General features: G+C 46.8%; 2 protein-coding genes across 2 annotated transcripts; one reads left to right on the top strand and one right to left on the bottom strand.

The window, feature by feature from the left end:
- The first annotated feature begins 6,564 nt into the window (after window positions 1-6,564).
- LOC124660611 (serine/threonine-protein kinase rio2-like) lies at window positions 6,565-10,885 on the top strand. The gene is made up of 13 exons (XM_047198439.1): window positions 6,565-6,713; window positions 6,812-6,858; window positions 7,402-7,472; window positions 7,563-7,676; window positions 7,976-8,151; window positions 8,252-8,340; window positions 8,430-8,547; window positions 8,965-9,038; window positions 9,108-9,155; window positions 9,247-9,406; window positions 9,918-10,055; window positions 10,188-10,253; window positions 10,352-10,885. The coding sequence occupies exons 1-13, from the start codon at window positions 6,630-6,632 to the stop codon at window positions 10,643-10,645; spliced, it is 1,479 nt and encodes a 492-aa protein (XP_047054395.1). The 5' UTR covers window positions 6,565-6,629; the 3' UTR covers window positions 10,646-10,885.
- A 288-nt stretch (window positions 10,886-11,173) lies between these two features.
- LOC124662691 (MLO-like protein 1) lies at window positions 11,174-19,008 on the bottom strand. Its single transcript, XM_047200498.1, has 15 exons — window positions 18,975-19,008; window positions 14,346-14,443; window positions 14,201-14,258; window positions 13,825-14,030; window positions 13,090-13,206; window positions 12,963-13,014; window positions 12,750-12,841; window positions 12,571-12,645; window positions 12,404-12,492; window positions 12,223-12,272; window positions 12,118-12,158; window positions 11,804-12,013; window positions 11,639-11,706; window positions 11,479-11,539; window positions 11,174-11,371 (listed from the first exon to the last, which is right to left on the bottom strand). The coding sequence occupies exons 1-15, from the start codon at window positions 19,006-19,008 to the stop codon at window positions 11,174-11,176; spliced, it is 1,449 nt and encodes a 482-aa protein (XP_047056454.1).
- Window positions 19,009-20,368: the final 1,360 nt, after the last annotated feature.

Here is a 20,368-nt window from a genome sequence, read left to right as displayed (position 1 = left end):
GAATGAATACCATGAGGTTCATGGTAGGATCAAGGATTTGTTTAAGACATGGAAAAGATAAGTGAAGAATGGTTTCTCCATTTATTGTTACTTGATTTCCAAATAGATGTATGTTCATATGTTATGGTAAGGATTACCATATTATGATATGTTATAAGATCAAGCAATTGATCATTGAGTAAAGTGTTGTTGTGTTGATTATTAGTTCCATTTGATCTAACCCCTTAGATCAAATCATCTCTACCCAAAACAAGGTTTGAACAAAGTCACATTGAGGTTTATAGCGCTTGACTTGATGAGCTACTTCAATTCCACCAAGGTCAAGTGAAACTTCAGTCACTGTGACTGTTTTACTTTAAAGCGCGAAAATTCCCCAGATTTTCTATGCATGAATGCAATGCACACATCTGATTCCTCTATTTTTGTAACCCCATTACCTGGGATATTACAGCTTCGTCCCTAAGCGTGGTTGGTCGCTGCGGTGTCATCAGTGGGCATGCTTCGGCTTCTACGGCAGAGCCATGACTGGTAGGCGACGGCTTGCCCACCACCATCAGTGCCATGCGGTTGGAAACCGGCACTGGCATTCATAGACGACGTCTACCACCCCTATATAAGGGCATCGACTTTGCCCCGCCATTGCCATCGGGAGGAGAGGAAGAGGTCGTCGGCGCCGAGGAGGACCGGGTGACACCGAGGGCTACCTCGTGCACCTCGTGGAGAAGACCAAGGAAGAGGGCAAGGTAGAGCCCCCCTCATGACGGAAGGCGTGGATGAGGAGGCGATGAGGCTGGCCACGAAGGCCTCGTAGGAGCAGCCTCAGGCGCCTCCGCCACAAGTGTCGCCGTGCTATGCCACAGAGGTCATGCCTACCGGCCTCTCATACGAGGAGGCCATGAGGGTGTCCATGGAGGCCTCTCGTGGCTCCACCACCATGGTTACCGTGGCCTGTGTAGGCCCCGACCTATCATCCACCGCCACCAACGACATACCTGTTTCCTTCCTAGACACCCCACTAGCAGCAGCCACCATCGATAGTGCCTCCTCCTCCACCGCCGGTCCACCACCTGCTTTCGCTAGCACCGGACTGGTCGTGGACGATGCATACATTCGTCGACTTGACGCATCATGACAGTGACATGCAGTAGGATAGGCCTAGGGCTCGAATCGTTTTATTTTTCATTGTTTTATCTTTTTAAATCAATGTAAATTTATGTCTTCCTGTGAATGAAAAATCCTATATAAAAATGTGTCGGGCTGTTGGAGCAGGGTCTGACCGAAATGGACTATACCCGTCTAGTTGTTGCTTTCAGTGTGCGTGGTTCAGTTGTTGCTTTCAGTGTGCGTGGTTCAACGCAAACGGACTGAAACTGGCACCAATCCGTATATGAAATGTGTTGTGCAGCTGGAGATACCCTAAGTAGATGGATCAGTCCTCCAGGAGTTCATATACTCCGCAATCATTCTTTAAATATTGATAGGAGTATGTAAATTCGCTTTGATAATAAGCATATAAATTCGTGAGATCAAATGACGTACTGCTGAAATTCAGGTGATCGGTGGACCAGTAACAAAACCAAAAAAGGGCCATCAATTAATCAATCTAATATTTCAAGAACTATACAATGTGTACTATACTACAACGCTATACGCTAGATCTAGAACAGCTAAAAGCTACGAATGGGGAAAAAAAAGCAGAGTATATCTCTTCTACAAGCAAGAGGAGCCGACGACGTTGTTGTGGGCGTCGAGCGGGACGAACGCGAGCGCGACGAGAACCGCGAGCAGGCAGACGGGCACCAGCAGCAGCGAGAGTGGCGGCGGGGGCAGCGGTGGCAGCACGAGCGGCAGGAAGGCGAGCGAGGCAGCCGCCCAGAGGAAGACCATGAGCAGCTGGATGGTGAAGCAGCCCGGCGGCGGCGGCGTTCTCTGGCAGCTCAGGCCCCCGCTGCGCTGCTGCTTCCGCTCCACCAGCGCCGCCGGTGTCTGCATTCGCCTGTGGTGGTTGGCGGTGCTGCTCCTCGCTGATCTCCTCTCCATCTTCGGAACCGAGGCGGGTGGGAAGGGCCAATTCTTCAGGGTCGCCGCCGTGGATTGCTAGAGCTCGTTGAGATAACCAGTTTCCCCGACGATTAGGAATCCTCGATCGTTGCAAGACTCGAAGAGAATGGTGAAGTGGAGAAGAAGCCGTAGCCTGGAGGATGCTGCAAGCAAAGCAATGGAATGGGGATCGAGGCCGGTTGTTGAGCCGACGACTTGCATATAAAAGCGCGCGCGCGGGCGTCTGCTCGGGAGCAGGTTCTTTGAACAAGGTGAGGTCGTGGGCGCCGTACGGCGAGGATCAACTTGGAGATCGCGGCCGCGGTGACGTTGAGATCTCGGAGCGGCAGGTGCAGTGTATGTGGAATTATGGATGGTCGATGCATGTGGGCATAAATTCCAAGTCTGGGGCTAGTGGCGCGTTGCCAGGGCCGGCCCATAGGCCGGGGCAACGGGGCGACCGCCCCGGGCCCCTAGCAGGAAAGGGCCCCGGCCCAGGTAGTAGTCCAATGCTAATTCTAGGATATTTGTGCTTATGTTCAGGAAAGGAATAGAAAAAAGTAAGATGGCCAAGCCCACCACGCAGATTATTAGCAATCATGGACCAAAACAATGGATCGTGTAAAAAGTTTAATCGATCGCTAGCTTTTCTCCTCTGTACTCGCAGTAGTCGCCTCGTCTCCTCCCAAAAAAATTCCAATCGCACATAACAGCGCCGCCATTTCCGTGTCTGTCCAATTCCAAAGTTACTGCAGCCATTAACTGAGACCAACAACGTTGTATCATTCCACCAATCTCTCTTTTTCCAAGGCATCAGAGATCTTCTTTCTCCTAATCTATTTCTTCATTTTGATTCATCCCTAGTAAAATAGGATGGCTCCCTGGCTCTCACTGCTCCACATCTCCAGTTCTGCTCCTCTTATTCTTCCGTAGGTCTGTTCATGAAGGCTTCACTGGATCTGAGAGATTGTTGAGTAGATTAGGAATATTATAGAAGAGGAATGGGGAGTGAGCGATCTGATTTGTCTATTTGCTGGCTGTTGCAATATGCAAAGGAAGGAAGCTACATCGACAATTCAACATGGAGCCATATGTCGTTATCCAGGTTCTTTTGTTCCTTGTATTGAATGTTTATCCCCAGATTGTTTGGTTGCATTTTCTTCCTGAAAAACTTAAGTTCTCATCCATTAACATCATATCTCAAGGTAACACGAAAGCATTAAGTAGCGGTTAGTTTTGACAAGGTTAATTGCTTTGTATATATGAATTGATTGTATCTTTGTGCCATCTAGAAGATAGATCTTTTGCAGAACAATATTCTTTTCTTACTATCATGATGTAGTTCTCTGAATTGCTACAAATAATTATTTGCGGTGTGAGTTTTGCTGTTCCAAAACCATCCATCTATATATATACGAGATTTGCTTTTGAAATACATTACATTCCAAAAAATTGTTTGTCAACAAGGGCCCCTTTTTATTGCTCGCCCCGGGGCCCTGAATATGTGTGGACCGGCCCTGCGCGTTGCTAGCTACGACCGGTACCCAGTTCGTGGTACGTACAAGTATTAAACCGCGTTCTATGGCCAGGGGGCGACGCATCTGACAGGCCAAGTGCTCCATCGGTGGTCGTCTCTCATTCGGTCCTGCTGGCCGGCCGACCGACAGCTTGCCTGCGTTTAGGTTCAGTGTTTGTGCTATGTTACTTTTTTTTTTTGCGAATAAGGACCTTAATGCTGTGAAGAGAAACATCGAACAATACAAAGAATCTCAATAAAAAGAAAAAAAATACGATGAAATTCTTGAGATGTCCATTGTCATTAACCTTCAGACCGTGTCGACGACGCGCCGCCGCTGCCGCTCCTCCCTAAATCGGCATGACGTTGTTAGATGCGGATAGGAAGTTGCCGAACGGGTCAAGAAGACCGCATCGTCACAGAGACGAGGAAGAAGGAAAATCTCCGATGAAGCTCCAGGACGATCCGAAAACCACACCACTCCCACAAGTTTCTCGACGTTATGTAGAACCCGTCTCAGAACTTACCATACGTACTCCCTCAGTTCACGGAAGAGTGTAATTTTAAGTTTCTTGTAATACACCGTGGCTATATCGAAAGGCACAATTTTACGACATAGTAGTATCATTACATTTAATATAATTTATTATTATCATTTACCTGTTTATATAATACATAGTACTACTTCCTCCGTTTCATGAAGATTGTTTAAAATTTATTAAAATTCAGATATTATATTTTTTTTGTGTAGACTTGATTGAAGTGTAAAGTATAAAAAAAGGTAGCTGACACTTTCGTGGACGAATGCTGAGGAGTACGCTGTGCCGCGTCACTGTCCCTTTCTTTCTACTTCTAGATAGATGCATGCTCCATCGTGCACATGGTCCCTGGTCCATTAGTTTAGTGTGTTGATTAATTGGACGAGCCGGCATGTGGTAATCGTGGTGGTTCATCGAGTACTGAACACGACTAGAAGTAGGATATGGATGACGCCAGCATTTACGCACTTTCGAGCGTGTATGCCAATTCTTTGTGATTTTTATTGTGTGCAGGTAGAAGCACTTGAAAATGTGCATTCGGACCTCGGACACTAGCGGGACGGCGGCACGAAGAAGAATTAAATACTCACGATTAATTGGCAGCGAGTTCTAAACATCTTCTGAAAGAAAAGCGAATGATTATGTAGAATGAAAAAGGGGTCGAAAACAGATCGCGCAAGTGTTCATTTTGTGCTACCTGACGTCTCACGCCTAACGTTGTGATATTCGAAAAGACGTCTCGATCGTCCAAGCTTTTCTTCATCTCTTTATTTGTTCTCGTTTTTCCTCGTTGCCTTTTTTGACAATGATGTGACGGTCCAAAAAGTACATATAGAAGAAAAGAACACATCACCTGGAAAATTAGAACCGTACGTAGAAAGTTTCATCCAATCAAATGGGAATTCCATGCTTTAATTTACGTGAGCATTTGTTATGAGACTCATGCATGGACTTTTTCTTTTCTTTCTATATTGAACATATGTTGAGATGTTGTTGCTATGGAACGGCGGTCGAGTACTTGCTTAGCCGGTATCTCATCTAATCCCTCTATCCTATCAAAAGTGTCTCAACTTTATTAAGATACATTTTTGGTGGGACGGGGAAGTACTATACTACATGTGTGTCTATGTTCGTATCGTTGGAACGAAGTTTAATCGTATATATGTTAGGAAGGCTCGAGTGAAGGCTTGAGTCATATTCAACTTTCCAAGGTTGATACCAAATTACACATGAGCCTCAAGCGAAGACTCGAGTTATGCTAGACTTCTCGATGACAACGCTAAACTACCACTCTCTCCGTTCATATGAAGAGGGAGTGGATTTTTTTTGGCTCGATTATTAAGGAGAGTGCCCTGCCGGTGACGCAATAAATCATGACACACATGCTCCCTCCCCCCCTCTCTCTCTCTCTCTCTCTCTCCCTCCTCCCCCTCTCTTCACATGTGACATGCACAACCAATGGCAGTATCACAATAACTATCGCTCTCCTAATTTTTCTGGCCATCTTCCACCATGTGCCATGCACAACCAATGCCAGTGTTACAATGACAACTCATGTCCCGATGTTTATGTTCAATGTAGCTTTGGGAGAAAAGGTAAACCACACCACCTACCTTAATTTGTGGCAAAAGTTTGAAAAAAGATTTCTCCCCGTTAAATGAATGGAGGGAGTATTACATGAACGTCAACATGAGGCTTGAAGCTCTAGTGCCCTCCATAACGAAAATACAAAGCAAGAAAAATAAATAAAAGGAAAACAAAATGAAAAAAATAGGAAACTAGTCAGAAAAAACCGAGCAAAAAACCATGTAGAAAAAAGACCAGCGATAAGTGGGCCTGGCCTAGAAGAAACGGGTTGCGGCGCTTCGATCGGCACCCTGTTGAGCAGCGCATAAGATTTTTGAGCCTAGTGCATACACTATTTCTCATATGTGGGGAGTCGCTGCACGCTTGCCATCACTCGCTCTATGTTGGGTTGTGGCCTAGTAGAAGTTGCTTTCGCTTGTTCTTCTGGCCTTTTCAATTTATATTTCTTTTTTTTCATTTTCATGTTCTCTTTTATTTTCTTATCTTTTTTTGGTTATTTCATATTATATATTTTCAAAAGTGTTCAGATTTTTAAAATCTTCAAACTCTAAAATCTTAATATTTTGAAAATTTACATTGTTGAAAATATTCAGATTTTAAAATATTCGGACTTTAAAAAAATCAATACCTGTTATTGGGCCGCATTCGATGCGGCCCGCATGCGTGCGCTATTCCCTCCCGCATCCCAGCCCAGCTCCACCTACACTCCTGCAAATCCAAACCCTATGCCCCGGGCCCCGGCCCATGCTTGTCTCCTCTGCTTCTTCCCGAACCATCCGCACCCAACGCTTCTCTCTCTCCCCTCCGCGCCGCCGCCCTGCTGCTCCCGTCCGGCGCCGCCCTGCTGCTCTCTCGCCACCGTGCTGCTTCTCCCATCCGCCTTTTTGCCTTTACTCTCCGCTGCTGCCCTCAGTCTGCTATCCTGCCGCGGCTGCTAGGACGAGGCCATGAAGCTCGACGTGAACGCCCTACGCTACCTGTCCAAGGATGACTTCCGGGTCCTCACCGCCTGCGAGATGGGCATGCGCAACGTAAGTCCTAAAACCCTGCACCTCCGCCATCCTTAACCCCCATATGTGGACTGTTGGCTTCCTCGGCTAACGTTTCGGTCTTGGTTTTGGATTTGCAGCACGAGATTGTGCCCGTGGAGCTCGTCGACCGCATCGCCGGATTGAAGTGAGTAGCGTGCCCCCCTATGCATATTGGTTCTCGTTCCTATGCACTAGAATTGTGATGTGTGGTTTGCTAAATTGGTTCTGGTTATCACTCTATTTAGTTGCGGCGTGTAGGGGGTTGATATGATAGCTCGTGGGTTTTAATTTGAGCTCACTAGTGGTGCTTGGACCTGCATATTTCTTTATGGATAAGTTCTGTACCTACGCAAACTGTGATGGGCAATCAGTAGGATTCTTGTAGTTCCTTCAAATGTTCGCTGTTTTGACAGATGATATTTATATTAGTACATATCCATGACAATTGGTTAGAACAAAACTGGAACTTCCTGTCTAGAAGTTTGATTTCATCAATGTAATATAAGTTAATTTCTATGGTGATGAAAAATTGAGCTCCTAGATCAAGTCTTCAAACAACTTAGGTTCTCTACTTCTCTGTGACGAGGCTCAGTATTCTTGTCCACCTTGTTACACATGTAATGCACCGCGTGGTTTAATATATCTGTCTATTATGTCGCTGAATGCTCCTAATTCTTCGTGGATTTAGGCATGGAGGCACATATAAGGTGCTGCGGAATTTACTGAAGAACAAACTGGTTCACCATGATTGCAAAAAGTGTGAGTCGTCAATCTTGAATCTTTCTTCTTTCTAATGTTAGATGGATATCTGGATTATCATTGTTGCTTTCTTGACTTCGCTGGCTTCAGATGATGGGTATCGCCTAACCTATCTTGGTTATGACTTTCTCGCAATCAAAACATTGGTGAATCGCGGAGTCTTTTCTTCCGTTGGCCGTCAGATCGGCGTTGGAAAGGAGTCAGGTACATATTGCCTGACTCATCTTTCTTGGGCTCAGTTTACTGTTGTTGTGTTGTTCTTATATTATACACAGTAGCTTATATATTTAATGGTACATGAGAAATACATGCTAACGGTTGGCCTTACATAAAACACATGGTGTGCATCGCTATAACATATCGATTCAATCTTTATCAAGAAAATAAGCATTTGAAAAGCTCAGCCAAGCTAGGTTAGGAATTCACAGCAACGCCATATGAAGCCTTAGAGCTGTAGCAAGAAAATGTCAAATACTCTTTGTTTAATGCTCCATCTTTTGTAGATATATTTGAGGTTGCCACGGAGGATGGAACAGTGTTGGCCATGAAGCTTCATAGGTTGGGTAGGACATCTTTTAGGGCTGTCAAATCGAAGCGTGACTATTTGGCGCACCGGAGGAGCTTTAACTGGCTCTATCTATCACGCCTTGCGGCCCTAAAGGAATTTGCTTTTATGAAGGTTCTTGCACAGCTACACTTTTTATTCGTTGAAGCTAACTAAATTGCTTTCCGCTCATTTGGTAAATAATCTTCTGTTGTTGTCCCGTTCCTTTTTTCAGGCTTTAGGAGACCATGGATTTCCTGTTCCCACGGCCGTGGACTGCAACCGGCATTGTGTGATTATGTCTCTGGTGCCGGGGTATCCACTGTAAGTTAACATTCTTGGTAAATGAATTATTTATTTTAATCAAGAGACTATTATGAAGAAACTGATAGGTGCTGTATCCTGTGATGCAGTGTTCAGATAAGCAAATTGCAAAATCCAGACGATGTCTTTGACAGAATTCTCGGGCTTGTAATTCGTTTGGCGGAGCATGGACTGATACATTGTGATTTTAATGAATTCAACATCATGGTATAGCAACTTTTAGCCTCTCTTATTATTTCACGTAGATAAATCAGCTCGCATGTGCTCGTTTTCCTCTTGTATTTGTATTGCGTTCACAATTTTTTAGATTCTGTTGTTTATGGTACCCATTGTGTTTTGTCAGTCCTGCCTCTTTAGTATGCTGTGATATCAGTGGTTTTGAAGGGAAATAATGACTTGGATTGTAACCTTTGGCAATACTTCTGCTTCCCATTGTACTAAAAGATATGATCGTGATGCAATTACAATAAGAAAACACATGCCTGCAAACTGTCATTTGGCGAAAAAGTGGTGTTTTCACTGTTTAATTCTTCAACAAGAATAATTGACTCTATTATTATTGTGTGATATGTCAGTATGTATCTTACCTTATATTTTATTCTCATGGGTATTGATGTTCTACAGATTGATGATGATGAAACAGTTACGATGATTGACTTCCCACAGATGGTATCTGTTTCACATCGGAATGCCCAGATGTATGTAGCATATTCTGATAGCTAACTAAAGACTGCTTTATTCTATATTCATGAGGTTTGTTTTTGCAGGTATTTTGATCGAGATATTGGGTGCATCTACAAGTTCTTTAACAAAAGGTTTATCACCTTATGGAGTGAAATCTCAAATTTTCAAAATAATCCATTACAACTCATTTCGTTATTAAGCTTTGTCTTCCTTTTTTATTAGGTTTAATCTTACAGAGAAAGGTGGACATGATGGGTCAGAAACTGATGATGATGACAGTGGCAGGCCGTCCTTTCTATCCATTCAAAAGTCTTCTGGTGCCTTGGACAAAGAACTAGCTGCCAGTGGCTTCACCAAAAAAGAGCAGGTTGAGATAGAAAAGGTGGGTCAGATGTTGATACACAATGCATGCTGAATCACTCATTTTGAAGATCTATAGAGTTTTGCTATTTAAGCAGAAGTATGCCATTTGTTGGGTAGTAAAACCACTAACCAGTAAGCTGGGATCTTGTTGGTCTCCTTGTCCTGGTCTGCCATTTCCACTTCTCTTCATATTTTATGAACTTTGGTTACTAGTGCTATCTTTGTTTCCTCTAAACATGAGAAAATACCTAACAATACAACTGGTTAGAACTTAGAAGTTAGAACTGCTATTGTGTGGGTGCACGTGAGATTCTGTTTGTCCTGTTAATGTTAATATATGACATAACCCATTTGGGGATCTTGTGAGATGCGCCTTTTGAGGGCAATAAATTTAGACCACAATACTATGTTAAAATCACTGATAACCACGAAATGTTCCTTCTCATGTCATCTGTATCAGTTTGACATTAAATATCAGATATTTAGACTGGTGAGTGATGAAATTATCTTTTTTTTTCACCTGATTACAGTTCATTGATGAGAACGCTGAAGAAAACGATTCCAACTCAGATGATGATGATGATGATGTTGATTCAACATCAGAACGAGAAAGTGAAGGTGGCGATGATGTGTCTGTTAAAATCAATTCCTTAAAAATAGCAGACCAGGTATTGATCCGTGTACTGTATATTTTCCGAGTTAAATGTGTCCCTATGCTTTGCCCACTGCATAAGCTATCTAGCAGTATCAGTTTTCTCAAGTTATCAGTTTTCAAATATATTTTGGGGGATATTTTTCAGGATTGTGCCAGTGTTCCTGATCTTGTCGAGATGCACTCAAATGCACCTGTAACTCTTTCTGATGAGGTTAGTAATATATTCATCTGAATGACCAGGCAGACCTCTCCCTAAGTATTGCTTACATACTCTCAAAAAAGTATTGCTTACATAGATTTACCTTGCAGCATGCAACAAGCACAAGTCCCAGCGGTGAGAACAAATCGGCAAATCCAACCACTGATAGCACTGGAGATGCTAAGGGATCGGCTGAATCAGGAGGTGATGATGAGGAGTCATCAGCAGAGGATACTGAGGATGAAGATGATGCCTTGCTGACAAAGCAGCTGAACAAGCAAAGGAAAAGGGCAATGGCAACCGCACTGGGGCGGAGAAGGCCGCTCACCTCAAGGAATACTTACAAGGACAAGGGGAAGGGCACCATGAATTCCAAGATCCAAAAGCAAGCATGCCAGTGGTGAATGATATGTCTGGTTCAGTTTCTAGCAGGAGGTCTTACAATGGGTCAAGTCTATGGACAGTCACGTAATAACTGAGTTTGTTATAGTGGCATGACGCTTGTGTTTCTGTTCTCTGTTTTGGTTGTTGTACTGGTGCTCCTCCATGGTTACACTGCTGAGTAGTTGGAAAACAATGTAATACTACTCCGGTATCTTGTATTATCAGTTCAGTACAGTAATATTTCTTACCTTTGCAATGAACACCCGACTAGAGCAATCTATAAGTCTGGAAGGTGTAGTATCCGATTCCTGGGGTACAAATACTCCCTTTCTACCTTGATTCGCTGATAGTGTCTGAACTAATCTGAACTAATACATGCATCATCGGAAGGGTTACTTGTCGTTGCTCCAGCCGGTGAAGAATTGTGCCATCCGCAGAACTGCCCGATACTGTCCCAACGTTGCGATACGGTAACACTTCATCTTTGGTGCTATCCCACTCACGTACAATCGTTTCGTTGTAGATTGTAGGGTGTAGGGACGTACGCTCTACCTTTGCGGAGCTCGAGAGCCCTGTATTGCAGCGGCGGCTCGCCGCAGCATTTCCAGACCAGAGGAAGGCCCGTGCGTGCCACCACCGGCGCTATCCTTGATAGATTCTGTCCTCCTCTTGGCCTTCTGCGCCCACCCAACCAGCCCCTGCTGGATGTGCTCGTCGAAGATCTCCTTTTTGAAGAATGTCCCCATCTTTGCATACACCAAGGAAAACAAAAGGATCTCCATTAGCTTCTTCGTTTTCTTTTTTTTATTCAAAAAAGTTGGTCAACATACATTGTGGCAGTGAAGAAAATCACCTGGGTGACAATTGCATATAGAGGCAAGGTGCTGTAGCTGCAGAGGAGTTGAATAACGACCCTGCAAGCAAAGGCAAACAGTCTTGAGTCTGAACTAGAAACATTGCTCTTTGCTTCTAAGAAATGCGATGAGTAGATCAATGGAACCAGTGTGACCAACCCGATGACAAGCCTCGGCACGATTAAAGGGACGTGGTCCATGATGCAGGAGTTGAAGCCGTAGGTAGTCTTGCAGTTGCAAAGGAAAATCAAAAGGCAACGTAGTTACATCTTATGTTCTCTTATACAGTACTTTGCAGTGTTCAGTTATCACGTTAACACTCACCAGCATCCAGAAGAAGAGCGCGATCTCGAACGCGTTCTGGAAGAGGATGAAGTGGATCAGGTACAGAATCACCCTCGGCCGTGCGCACCAGAAGTGTTCGTCTGATGGATTGACGACCAAGTCGCCCTCGATTGCCGAGTGCTTCTCGGCGACCTCATGGGCCAGCTGAGCTATGACGTGCTCCAGCTTGGTGCCAACAGCCAGCAGAAGCTGCAAACAACGGGAGGAAGCGATGCAAGGTAAGCCGTTGGGCTCGATTACCTATACAAATTCAGAGTTTTACATGTATGCTGGGGGTACAGGGGGACACTTACAATAAGGGGAATGAAGGAGATCCAAAAGTAGGTGTGCAAACCTGCAGATTAGATGCTGAATTAATACTTATACACAGTGAAAAATGTTATGTGATTGAACCTTACCATTAACATTCAGCAACATGAATATCACAACAAATATCCACAAGTACCACCTAGTTGCAAACAAACATAAATGATTATTCTTATCATTCATGTAGTACTAGTAAATTAACAAAAAAAAAATGCAACTAACAAACTGATCTGTAAATTACCAAAGGAACTGTAATTACTGAGTTTGGATTACCTTATGCCAACCACCTTCTTGAAATCAGCCTCTAAAGCACGTACCATGTATCGGTGAAAATGAAACTTTGGGTTTCCTCGGCAGTGTGTCTGGACGGAAAAGGATGTCCTGCTACATGTTATAAACGACGAGAGAATAATGTCGGTATATTGTTGAGGAATCCTTACCATGATGAAACCAAGTCGCATTGTTGTGTAGTCCGATTTAGTAACAGAGGCATAAAACTGCTTAGCAAATGAATGCTGAACGAAAAATACAATTAGTAGGCTAAAAAAATACATAAATTCGTAGATAAGGTACCTTATTTTGACTGAAAACCATATGACAGTACTAGATGCATTCTTACCATCCAGCTTAATATCATTGATTCTTTGCCGACGCCATTAAAATTTTCCCTGATAAATTCAAATTGTTGAACATGGGTTAACTTCTTAGATCCTGCAGGTCCATAGGATCTCATGAGAAGTATGTAACCTACTATTAATTAAATTATTTTTGAAATAATGATATTTATTAGAGCACTAGTAAGAACATTGCACCAAAACCGAGATTCATGTACCGTTTCCTGCATTTTTCTCAATTTCATCCTCCCATCGTTTCCAGTGACGAATCTGAGTAATAGAGCAGTATACAGATGAATTCGAAAGCAGGACCAATCATTGCTACCAATGTTAAGGACGCTTTACCTTTTCTCCTCCTAAAAACATAGTTACAGCACTGAGAATCACATGGGTGATAGCCAGAACAAAAATGAAAATATGCAACTGATGTAGCGCATCAGGCGACAGCAAAGGAACTTTTCCCTGTCAGCAGAATAACTGGAGTTAGCGCAATGAAATTCCTAGGGTCATTTTTATTTGTCGCCGAGGAAAAACTGGTTAAAGCAGTATATAACATGAAGAGTATCTGGCAATGTCAGGTTCATTAACTCTTAATGCACCCAAGGTCTTAGCAATTCAATGAGCAAGGCAAGCACAAGTAGTACCAGAAGGGAACATGGAGAAGGTAATATCATAAGTGAGCACTTCATAAACATATATTCGAGTTATATGATTTGCTTCTTTCAAGCAATGTCCTTATTTTTTCAATGTATTTTTTCTTCCAAAACACAAGCTTTATAAAACATTTTAAACAGCAATTCTATTTGTCAGCGGTACTTGTGTGCTAGTGTCGGGATGCTTCCTTATACAGGCTAATTTCCTGAACTGCTAAAATGTTGCCTGCGGTGATGTACATTATGACAGTACAGCAATAAAACAGAGTGATAAATAAAGAACACCAATGTGCAGATATGCTATCCAAGTTATAAATCTGCAGCACACACTGTCATAACCTGAATCACACTGGAACAGTATGTATTATTATGAAGTAAAAAAAAAATGAAAACACGAAGCACTGTTTTCAGCCCATGGTATATCCACCTTGTTTTGGCAATGCTCAGACCGCGGTCCTCTGTCGGAAAGCAGCCGCCGGACGCCAAGGGCGAGAACCTTAGCAGAGACAGTATGCGCGTCCATCTTCTTGCAGGGCAGCATGTAGTTGGTCCAGCTGGGAGGAATACACGTCCTCTGGATCACCCCTTGGGAAACCGTGAGCAGAAGGGAGATGAACCCCAGAAGCATCAGCTCTGCATCACGGCCAAAGACTGTCAGAATAGGAAGAACAGCCCATGTTTGTGCAGGTGACGACATGGTTTGTTCTTGTCGGATTGAGGACAAGTATGATGATGAACATTTAGCAGTAGGAATGTTAAAGTTCTCTGTCCTCTGAAGAAAAGGTGAATACTGGTACTCCTACCTTCTTTCACCTTGAGGAGAGCCTCGAACAGCGCCTTCTGGTGCTTCTTCTTCAGTGTCTGTATATGCGCATTGGTACAGAAGAGATCAGAACAAAAACTCCTTGGAGAAACGAGGACGACGTAGGGGGATGAGGACGACGCGACCTTGCCGATGTAATGGAGGAACCTCTCGACGGCGAGGGAGATGACCACGATGAGGGAGCAGACCCCCGCGACGATCCACGTCGGCGTGAACTCCAGCGCATCCGCCTCCGGCATCGCATCCGTCTCACCGCCAACGCCGCCCTCCATCCCGGTCACCCTCTACGCTCCCTGCGGCCTACGCCGCCGGTCGGCAAGCGATCGGCGCGCGCCTTCACCTCCCGGCCATGCAATCGCGAAATGCAGAAGAACACGTCGCAGGGTGGTGGCGTCGTCTCGTTCGTTGGTTCGCGCTCGGCAGTGTGGGTTTGGTCTTGAGGACATCGCAGCGCGTCGATCGATCGTACCCGTTGTCGTTGTCCCGATCAAGAAAAGGGGAAGAAAAGACGGCTCGAATCCAGCTATAGCGTCGGTCCGATGTAACGCTGGTCGCTGCAGGGCGTCACCACCGGTCAGCACCGCACAGGGTGGTGACTGGGGTGACCCCGCTGCGCGCGCGCCGCGCGGAGACTGCCCCGCGTCCGTGCAGCGCGCCGCGCCAGTGCCGCTGCTTGCCGACCACTCGCAGAGCCTGGTACACCGCCACACCAGTACACCATGCGCATGGTCGTCGTTCGTCGTCTCTTCTCGCCGCGGTGCCGTCCGATCTGATCGAGCGGCGAGAACCATTACTTTGCTCGCGCGCGCAGCTAGGCCCCATGATATAGCATCTCTAACATATTTTTAAGGCACCTGTTTTTGACTTTTAGGACACTAAATTTGTTTTTACCATACTAGATGATGAAAATAGGGGGGCGCCGGAGGGATTTAAGATGATGTAAAATAAGCCATGCCCACTGCTTCAAACTTTCAATTCCACATTTCAAACTTCAATCCAACACTTCTAAATTTTCGACACTTCGATACATACTTTGATGATACATAGAACTCAACATCGCTTTGACACTACATAGATCGACTCTGACACTTCACAAATCGATAGACACTAACTCGACTTTGACAGACACTAGATCTCGACTACAAGAAACACTAGTCCTCGACTCCGACACACTTCACACCCTACAAGAGATCAGCCTAGACGTCGTTGTCGCATTGGAGGAGGCGCCGAGCTCATCTCACAAGTTAGAGTCCAAGTCAATATGATGAGACGATGACGGTGGAGGGCCCCTGCCTCCGACTCTGCATATTTCTTCTTCTCCGATGCGTCCCTCGCATTGTGGAGCTCCAACCCCGTCTGCACGAAGCTCTGGGTGCTCACAGCGGAACCTCGCCATGGACACCTCATTGGAAGTGTGGGACCAGAGCTACAAGCATCGATTCTCCCTTTTTAATTTCTCATGTTTGCGGGTGACCAGCCGCACATCCGACGCGAGGAACTCGACCTCCACCTTGGGAAAATTAAGCTCCAACCGCAGCCGGCCAAACGTACATGCATCCGCGTCATACGCGTGCGCGACAAGCTCTAGAGACACGATGGTGCCGAGCCACCAATGTTGGCCATCGGCCATAATCTTGGTGGCGTTGTCATCGACCATTTGGAACAACATTTGAACTTGGCTACGACTAATGTGGACCTACACCGGCCTAGAGGCCACGAGCCTACCATCCGAACCTCTCTTTATGACGATGACGTGGCTATCTTCATGGTGCCTTACAAGTAGGATTTTTACAAACTTGGTCACCATTCTTCATGGGTTTGGGAAGATCATGGGTTAGTCACCAATGTGCAAAAAAGAGTCAAGCGCCTCCCATTAGATGCTCCCAATTGGACCTTGATGATATCATGTAAATGTTTTCGGGTCAACGCCACAGCTTCCCCTTAAAATATTTGGGGCTGCCACTATAAATTAGAGGGTTTAAAACCATTGGCGCGCAACGTGTTGCCAACAAACTTGTCTCATGGCATGGGAAGAACATCTGTACTGCGGGAAGAGGCACTGTTGTGAAGTCGGTCATTACCTCCCATGCAATCTACCAGTACCACATCACGTATGTAGTTATCCCTGCCAACAACTTGCAATCAATTAACAAGTTGAAGAGGGCCTTCCTATGGGTGGTGGCTGACAAAGTTTTCGGTGGTCAATGCAAAATTAATTCGTAAATTGTTTGTAGACCCAAAGAGAAAGGTGGGTTGGGCATCATGGACATCGACAAGTTTGCTAGGGCTTTGCGTCTTCGATGGCCTTTGCTCCAATGGAAACACCCCTCCAAGGCTTGGATTGACAATGACCGCCCGTGAGAAGGTGGACATGGATTTCTTCTACGCAACAACCTCCGTCACTATTGCAGATGGTGGCATCGTAAATTTTTGGCCCAGGGCTTCATGGGCTTAAATCAAAAGACATTGCACCTTCCATATTTTCCATCTCCTCTAGGAAAAACTTCAGTGTCAAAAAGGGAATGGCCAATGACTTTTGGATCTCCAAAATCAATACCACTACAGGCCTCTCACTAGACACATCTCCGAGTTTGTGGAGCCATGAACAAGGATAAGCGAGGTTACCCTTGTGGAGGGCACGGCGGATGGTATCACCTGGAAATTCACTACCTCGGGAGTGTGCTCGGCGGCCTTGACGTACAAAGCCCAATTCGAGGGCATGACCCACTCATCTGTGCCGGAGGTGGTGTGTGGAAAAATTGGGCACCTACCGAGTGCAAGCTTTTTTTTCCTTGGCTTGTCCTTCAAAACCGAGTGTGGCCAGCCGGCCAGCTACATTTTTTCGATAAAGGGAATATATTAATATCAAAACGATACCAATTACACCTAACCTCTGCAACAACGCACCACCCTAATGGCACTACGGATGCACAAAGCCAAAAAAAGGAAAAGAAAACTAAGAAACAAAAGTCCCGCTACAGTATCTTGGGCCTAACAACAGCAATACATCCACCGCCAAGACAACACTTGAAATACAGACTCTCCAAAAACGACGCCTCTAAGAAGGGAACAGTGCGCTAACACCATCGTCGCCCGATCAAAGATCTTAGGTTTTCACCCTGAAGATAGTCCCCGCTCTCAAAACAATGCCTCCAACAAGATCATTGCCAGGCACAACCAGTTAAGGCCAGACCTTGGGTTTTCACCCTGAAAGGTAGGACTCTGAACTTCACCTGTGTTGTCGCCCCCACTTTTATACCGCTGCTGTGAAACCCGGAACACCAAACAAGTCCCGCGGAGACTTGAACCTCCCTTAGCTAGTCCTCTCATCCGTCCTTCATGAAATTCTCTTCTTCCAACTTTCATCATGGATCCATAGTCACTTGATGTCAACACGGAAAAAGAGCTCCACGCCGCTCCCTCCAGAACCAAACGGTCGGATAAAAGCATGGGTGCGCGCGACCGAATACCACCCGATCCAGCAAACTACAGGCAAAAGATGCGTTGATGCATTCGCCGGCGGAGCCTTCCAGAACTCAACACTCCGGTTAGATGAAAATGATCAACATCCGGTAGGTCTTCATCTTCGCAGAAGAAGAATCCTAGGACCACCACCTTCAAACCCGAAGCAGACGAACATGCCCCCACGCCGCCATCCTAGGACCACCACCTTCAAACCCAAGATCTAGTTAGCTAGATCGGATATCGGTGGTATCTTTGGCATCATTTCCAACCTGGAGGCACCATCTTGGAGATATGATGCATGGCTTTAGCTTTTCCAGTGGGAGGCTGGAGGCCTTGGGTGTGGTCGGCAGGCGCGCATGGAGGTCTAAGTGGCGCGCTTTGTCGTTCCCCTTGCTCAGGGTCCTGGCTTCTCTCTCTAGTGTCGGTGTTCTAACACGGGTAGTGTTTAGTGTTGAGTGTTCACTCTGTCTGATGACGCTCCAGAACTAGTTGACTCTGTCCGGCCTTCATGAACTTCCCTTCTTCCGACTTTCATCATGGATCCATAGTCACTTGAAGTCAACACAGAAAAAGAGCTTCACGCCGCTCCCTCCAGAACCAATCGGTCGGAATAAAAGCATGGGTGCGGACGACCGAATACCACCGATCCAGCAAACTCCAGGCAAAAAGCACTGTTACATTCGCCGGCGGAGCCTTCCGGATCTCAACACTCCGGCTAGATCACGAGTCCAGGCCTCCAGTAGGTCTTCCTCTTCACGCAAGAGAGACCCTAGGACCACCACCTTTATTCAGGTCGGCCCCCCACGTCGGTGACCGTCCCGGGCTGGCCATGCCAACCCTCCACCGGCGACTCCGTCGCCGACTTCCAAGCATCTCCATCTCACCGCGGGAACGCGGTGATAGATCGATAGATCCACCACCACCAACCGCAGGCCGACCCTCTCCGGCGAAGAAGAGAGCCACCTCCACCGTCGTGCCCAAGGGTGCTGCCCCGGGCGACCTCGTGTCGCGGGTGAAACCCGAGATCGCCTCCACTCACCGGCAAGAGGCGGGGGGGGGAATTGGCGCAGGCCGAGCCTGGCCGCCGCCCACCACCAACCCCTGCCGGAGCGCTGCGGAGCCGACGGGAGGGGGAGGCTGCAGCGCTGGCCGCTGCAGCCCATCCCACACGCCGGTTGCCAGGGGGGCCGACGGGAGAAGGGGGCGCAGCGAATGCTGCCGCCGCCCGACTCATCCGCGCGCCCGCCATGCATCGAGGAGGGAGATCCGGCCGCCGTCACCAGGCGTCGATGAGGAGGAGCCCCCGCCGCCACCACGCCCCATGGGCCTTTGCCCCGGCGGCGCTACCGGCGGCAGCGACGGCAGCGGTTAGAGCTGGGGTGCTGGAGGGTTACGGGATGTCGGCCAGCTACATAAAAGAGGATGGCCAAATTGTGGGCTTTACCAACTTTGCAAGAGGGAAGACGAATCTGTGATGCACCTTTTGTTCAAGTGTTGATACTCCCCTGAATTTGGAATATGCTGGTGGAGTTGTTTGCGCTTACAATGTCAACACTCCACTTGGCACACCTTTGGCAATGCAAAAGATTGGTGGGAATCTCTTAGCCACCACACTGCCACTAGGAGGAAGTCTCTTGCATAACTCATCGTGTTAACCTTTTGGGAAATTTGAAATGAGGGCAATACGCTGGTTTTTCGTCATGTATCCACCGTGCCCACTTTAGTAGTGCAAACGATGAAATTAGAGAGCGGCCGCCAAACATTCGGGGTCACGCATGCCGGGAGAGTAGGCTTTTGTATCGGAGCTGTTTGCTCGAGTTTCATTATGTAACACTTCTTCTTATTAACTGAGATGAGGTAAAACCTTTGCTGCCGCTTTCAAAAAAGAAGTCGTCACTGATTCAGTTGACACTAGTGGTCATAGGGAGTAAAATACACGAGGAGTACTCGAAGTTGTTGGTGGGGTTCAACTAAGTCACCGTACTCCAAGAATACTTATTTACGATCACTAAAGACGATCAATGCGCGCAGAGACGGTCACTACTGCAAGGAGCTGATGGTATTTGCTGATGTGGCACGGATAGGACCCACATGTCAATGGTTCCACCAGTGAATTTTTTTCATAAAACCACCTGACCTCTGACGTGCGTCCACTCAGGGATGGTGGGTGCCACCGCCTCTATCTCAAGGCCATCAACTGGTCAAAAGTGTCAACCACGGGGCTCCCGTCTCCGCCGCCGGTCAGGCTCGCTGGTGCCAGTCCATCTGCGCCGCCGGTTAGGCTCGCCGCGCCGCCCCCAAATCCTAGCCTCTCAGCTTGCCCCGTACTGGGCGCTCAGTACCACACGCACGCAACTGGCCACCGCATCCACCCTCTGCCTCCCGGCAAAGCACGAGGCCACGCGACGATGGCGCCTAGGAGCTGCCCGGGAGGTCTCTCCGCCGACGAGGACGAGTCCAGGGGTCACGCCGCGTCCGGTGGATGCGGTCCTGGTCGCCGGGGATGCTGGGGCGCGTCACTTCGTCATCGCCTCATCGGTCGAATGGCCATGGCGGGCGCATCGGGTGGATGTCGCCGCCGTCGCTCGCAGCGCATAGGAGCGGTCCGAGGACGGAACCAACACCGGGGATCTGCGCCGCGTCCGGAGCTAGGGTCTAGGACGCCAGGGGAGCTGGGTTGTGC

This window comes from Lolium rigidum, chromosome 6 (genome assembly GCF_022539505.1).
Source record: "Lolium rigidum isolate FL_2022 chromosome 6, APGP_CSIRO_Lrig_0.1, whole genome shotgun sequence".
Taxonomy (NCBI): Eukaryota; Viridiplantae; Streptophyta; class Magnoliopsida; order Poales; family Poaceae; genus Lolium; species Lolium rigidum.
Note: the sequence above shows the minus strand (reverse complement) of the source record. Positions and strands in the feature narration are given on the sequence as shown.

Excerpts from the sequence above, each read along its gene's own strand:
- LOC124660611 (XM_047198439.1), top strand. The coding sequence starts at position 6,630 with ATGAAGCTCGACGTGAACGCCCTACGCTACCTGTCCAAGGATGACTTC. Across the intron at positions 6,714-6,811 it reads GCGAGATGGGCATGCGCAAC|CACGAGATTGTGCCCGTGGA; the intron begins GTAAGTCCTAAA and ends TTGGATTTGCAG. Across the intron at positions 7,473-7,562 it reads TCACCATGATTGCAAAAAGT|ATGATGGGTATCGCCTAACC; the intron begins GTGAGTCGTCAA and ends CGCTGGCTTCAG.
- LOC124662691 (XM_047200498.1), bottom strand. The coding sequence starts at position 19,008 with ATGGGGCGTGGTGGCGGCGGGGGCTCCTCCTCAT. Across the intron at positions 11,707-11,803 it reads CGCTCTTCTTCTGGATGCTG|ACTACCTACGGCTTCAACTC; the intron begins GTGAGTGTTAAC and ends TGCAACTGCAAG. Across the intron at positions 11,372-11,478 it reads TATATGCAATTGTCACCCAG|ATGGGGACATTCTTCAAAAA; the intron begins GTGATTTTCTTC and ends GTGTATGCAAAG.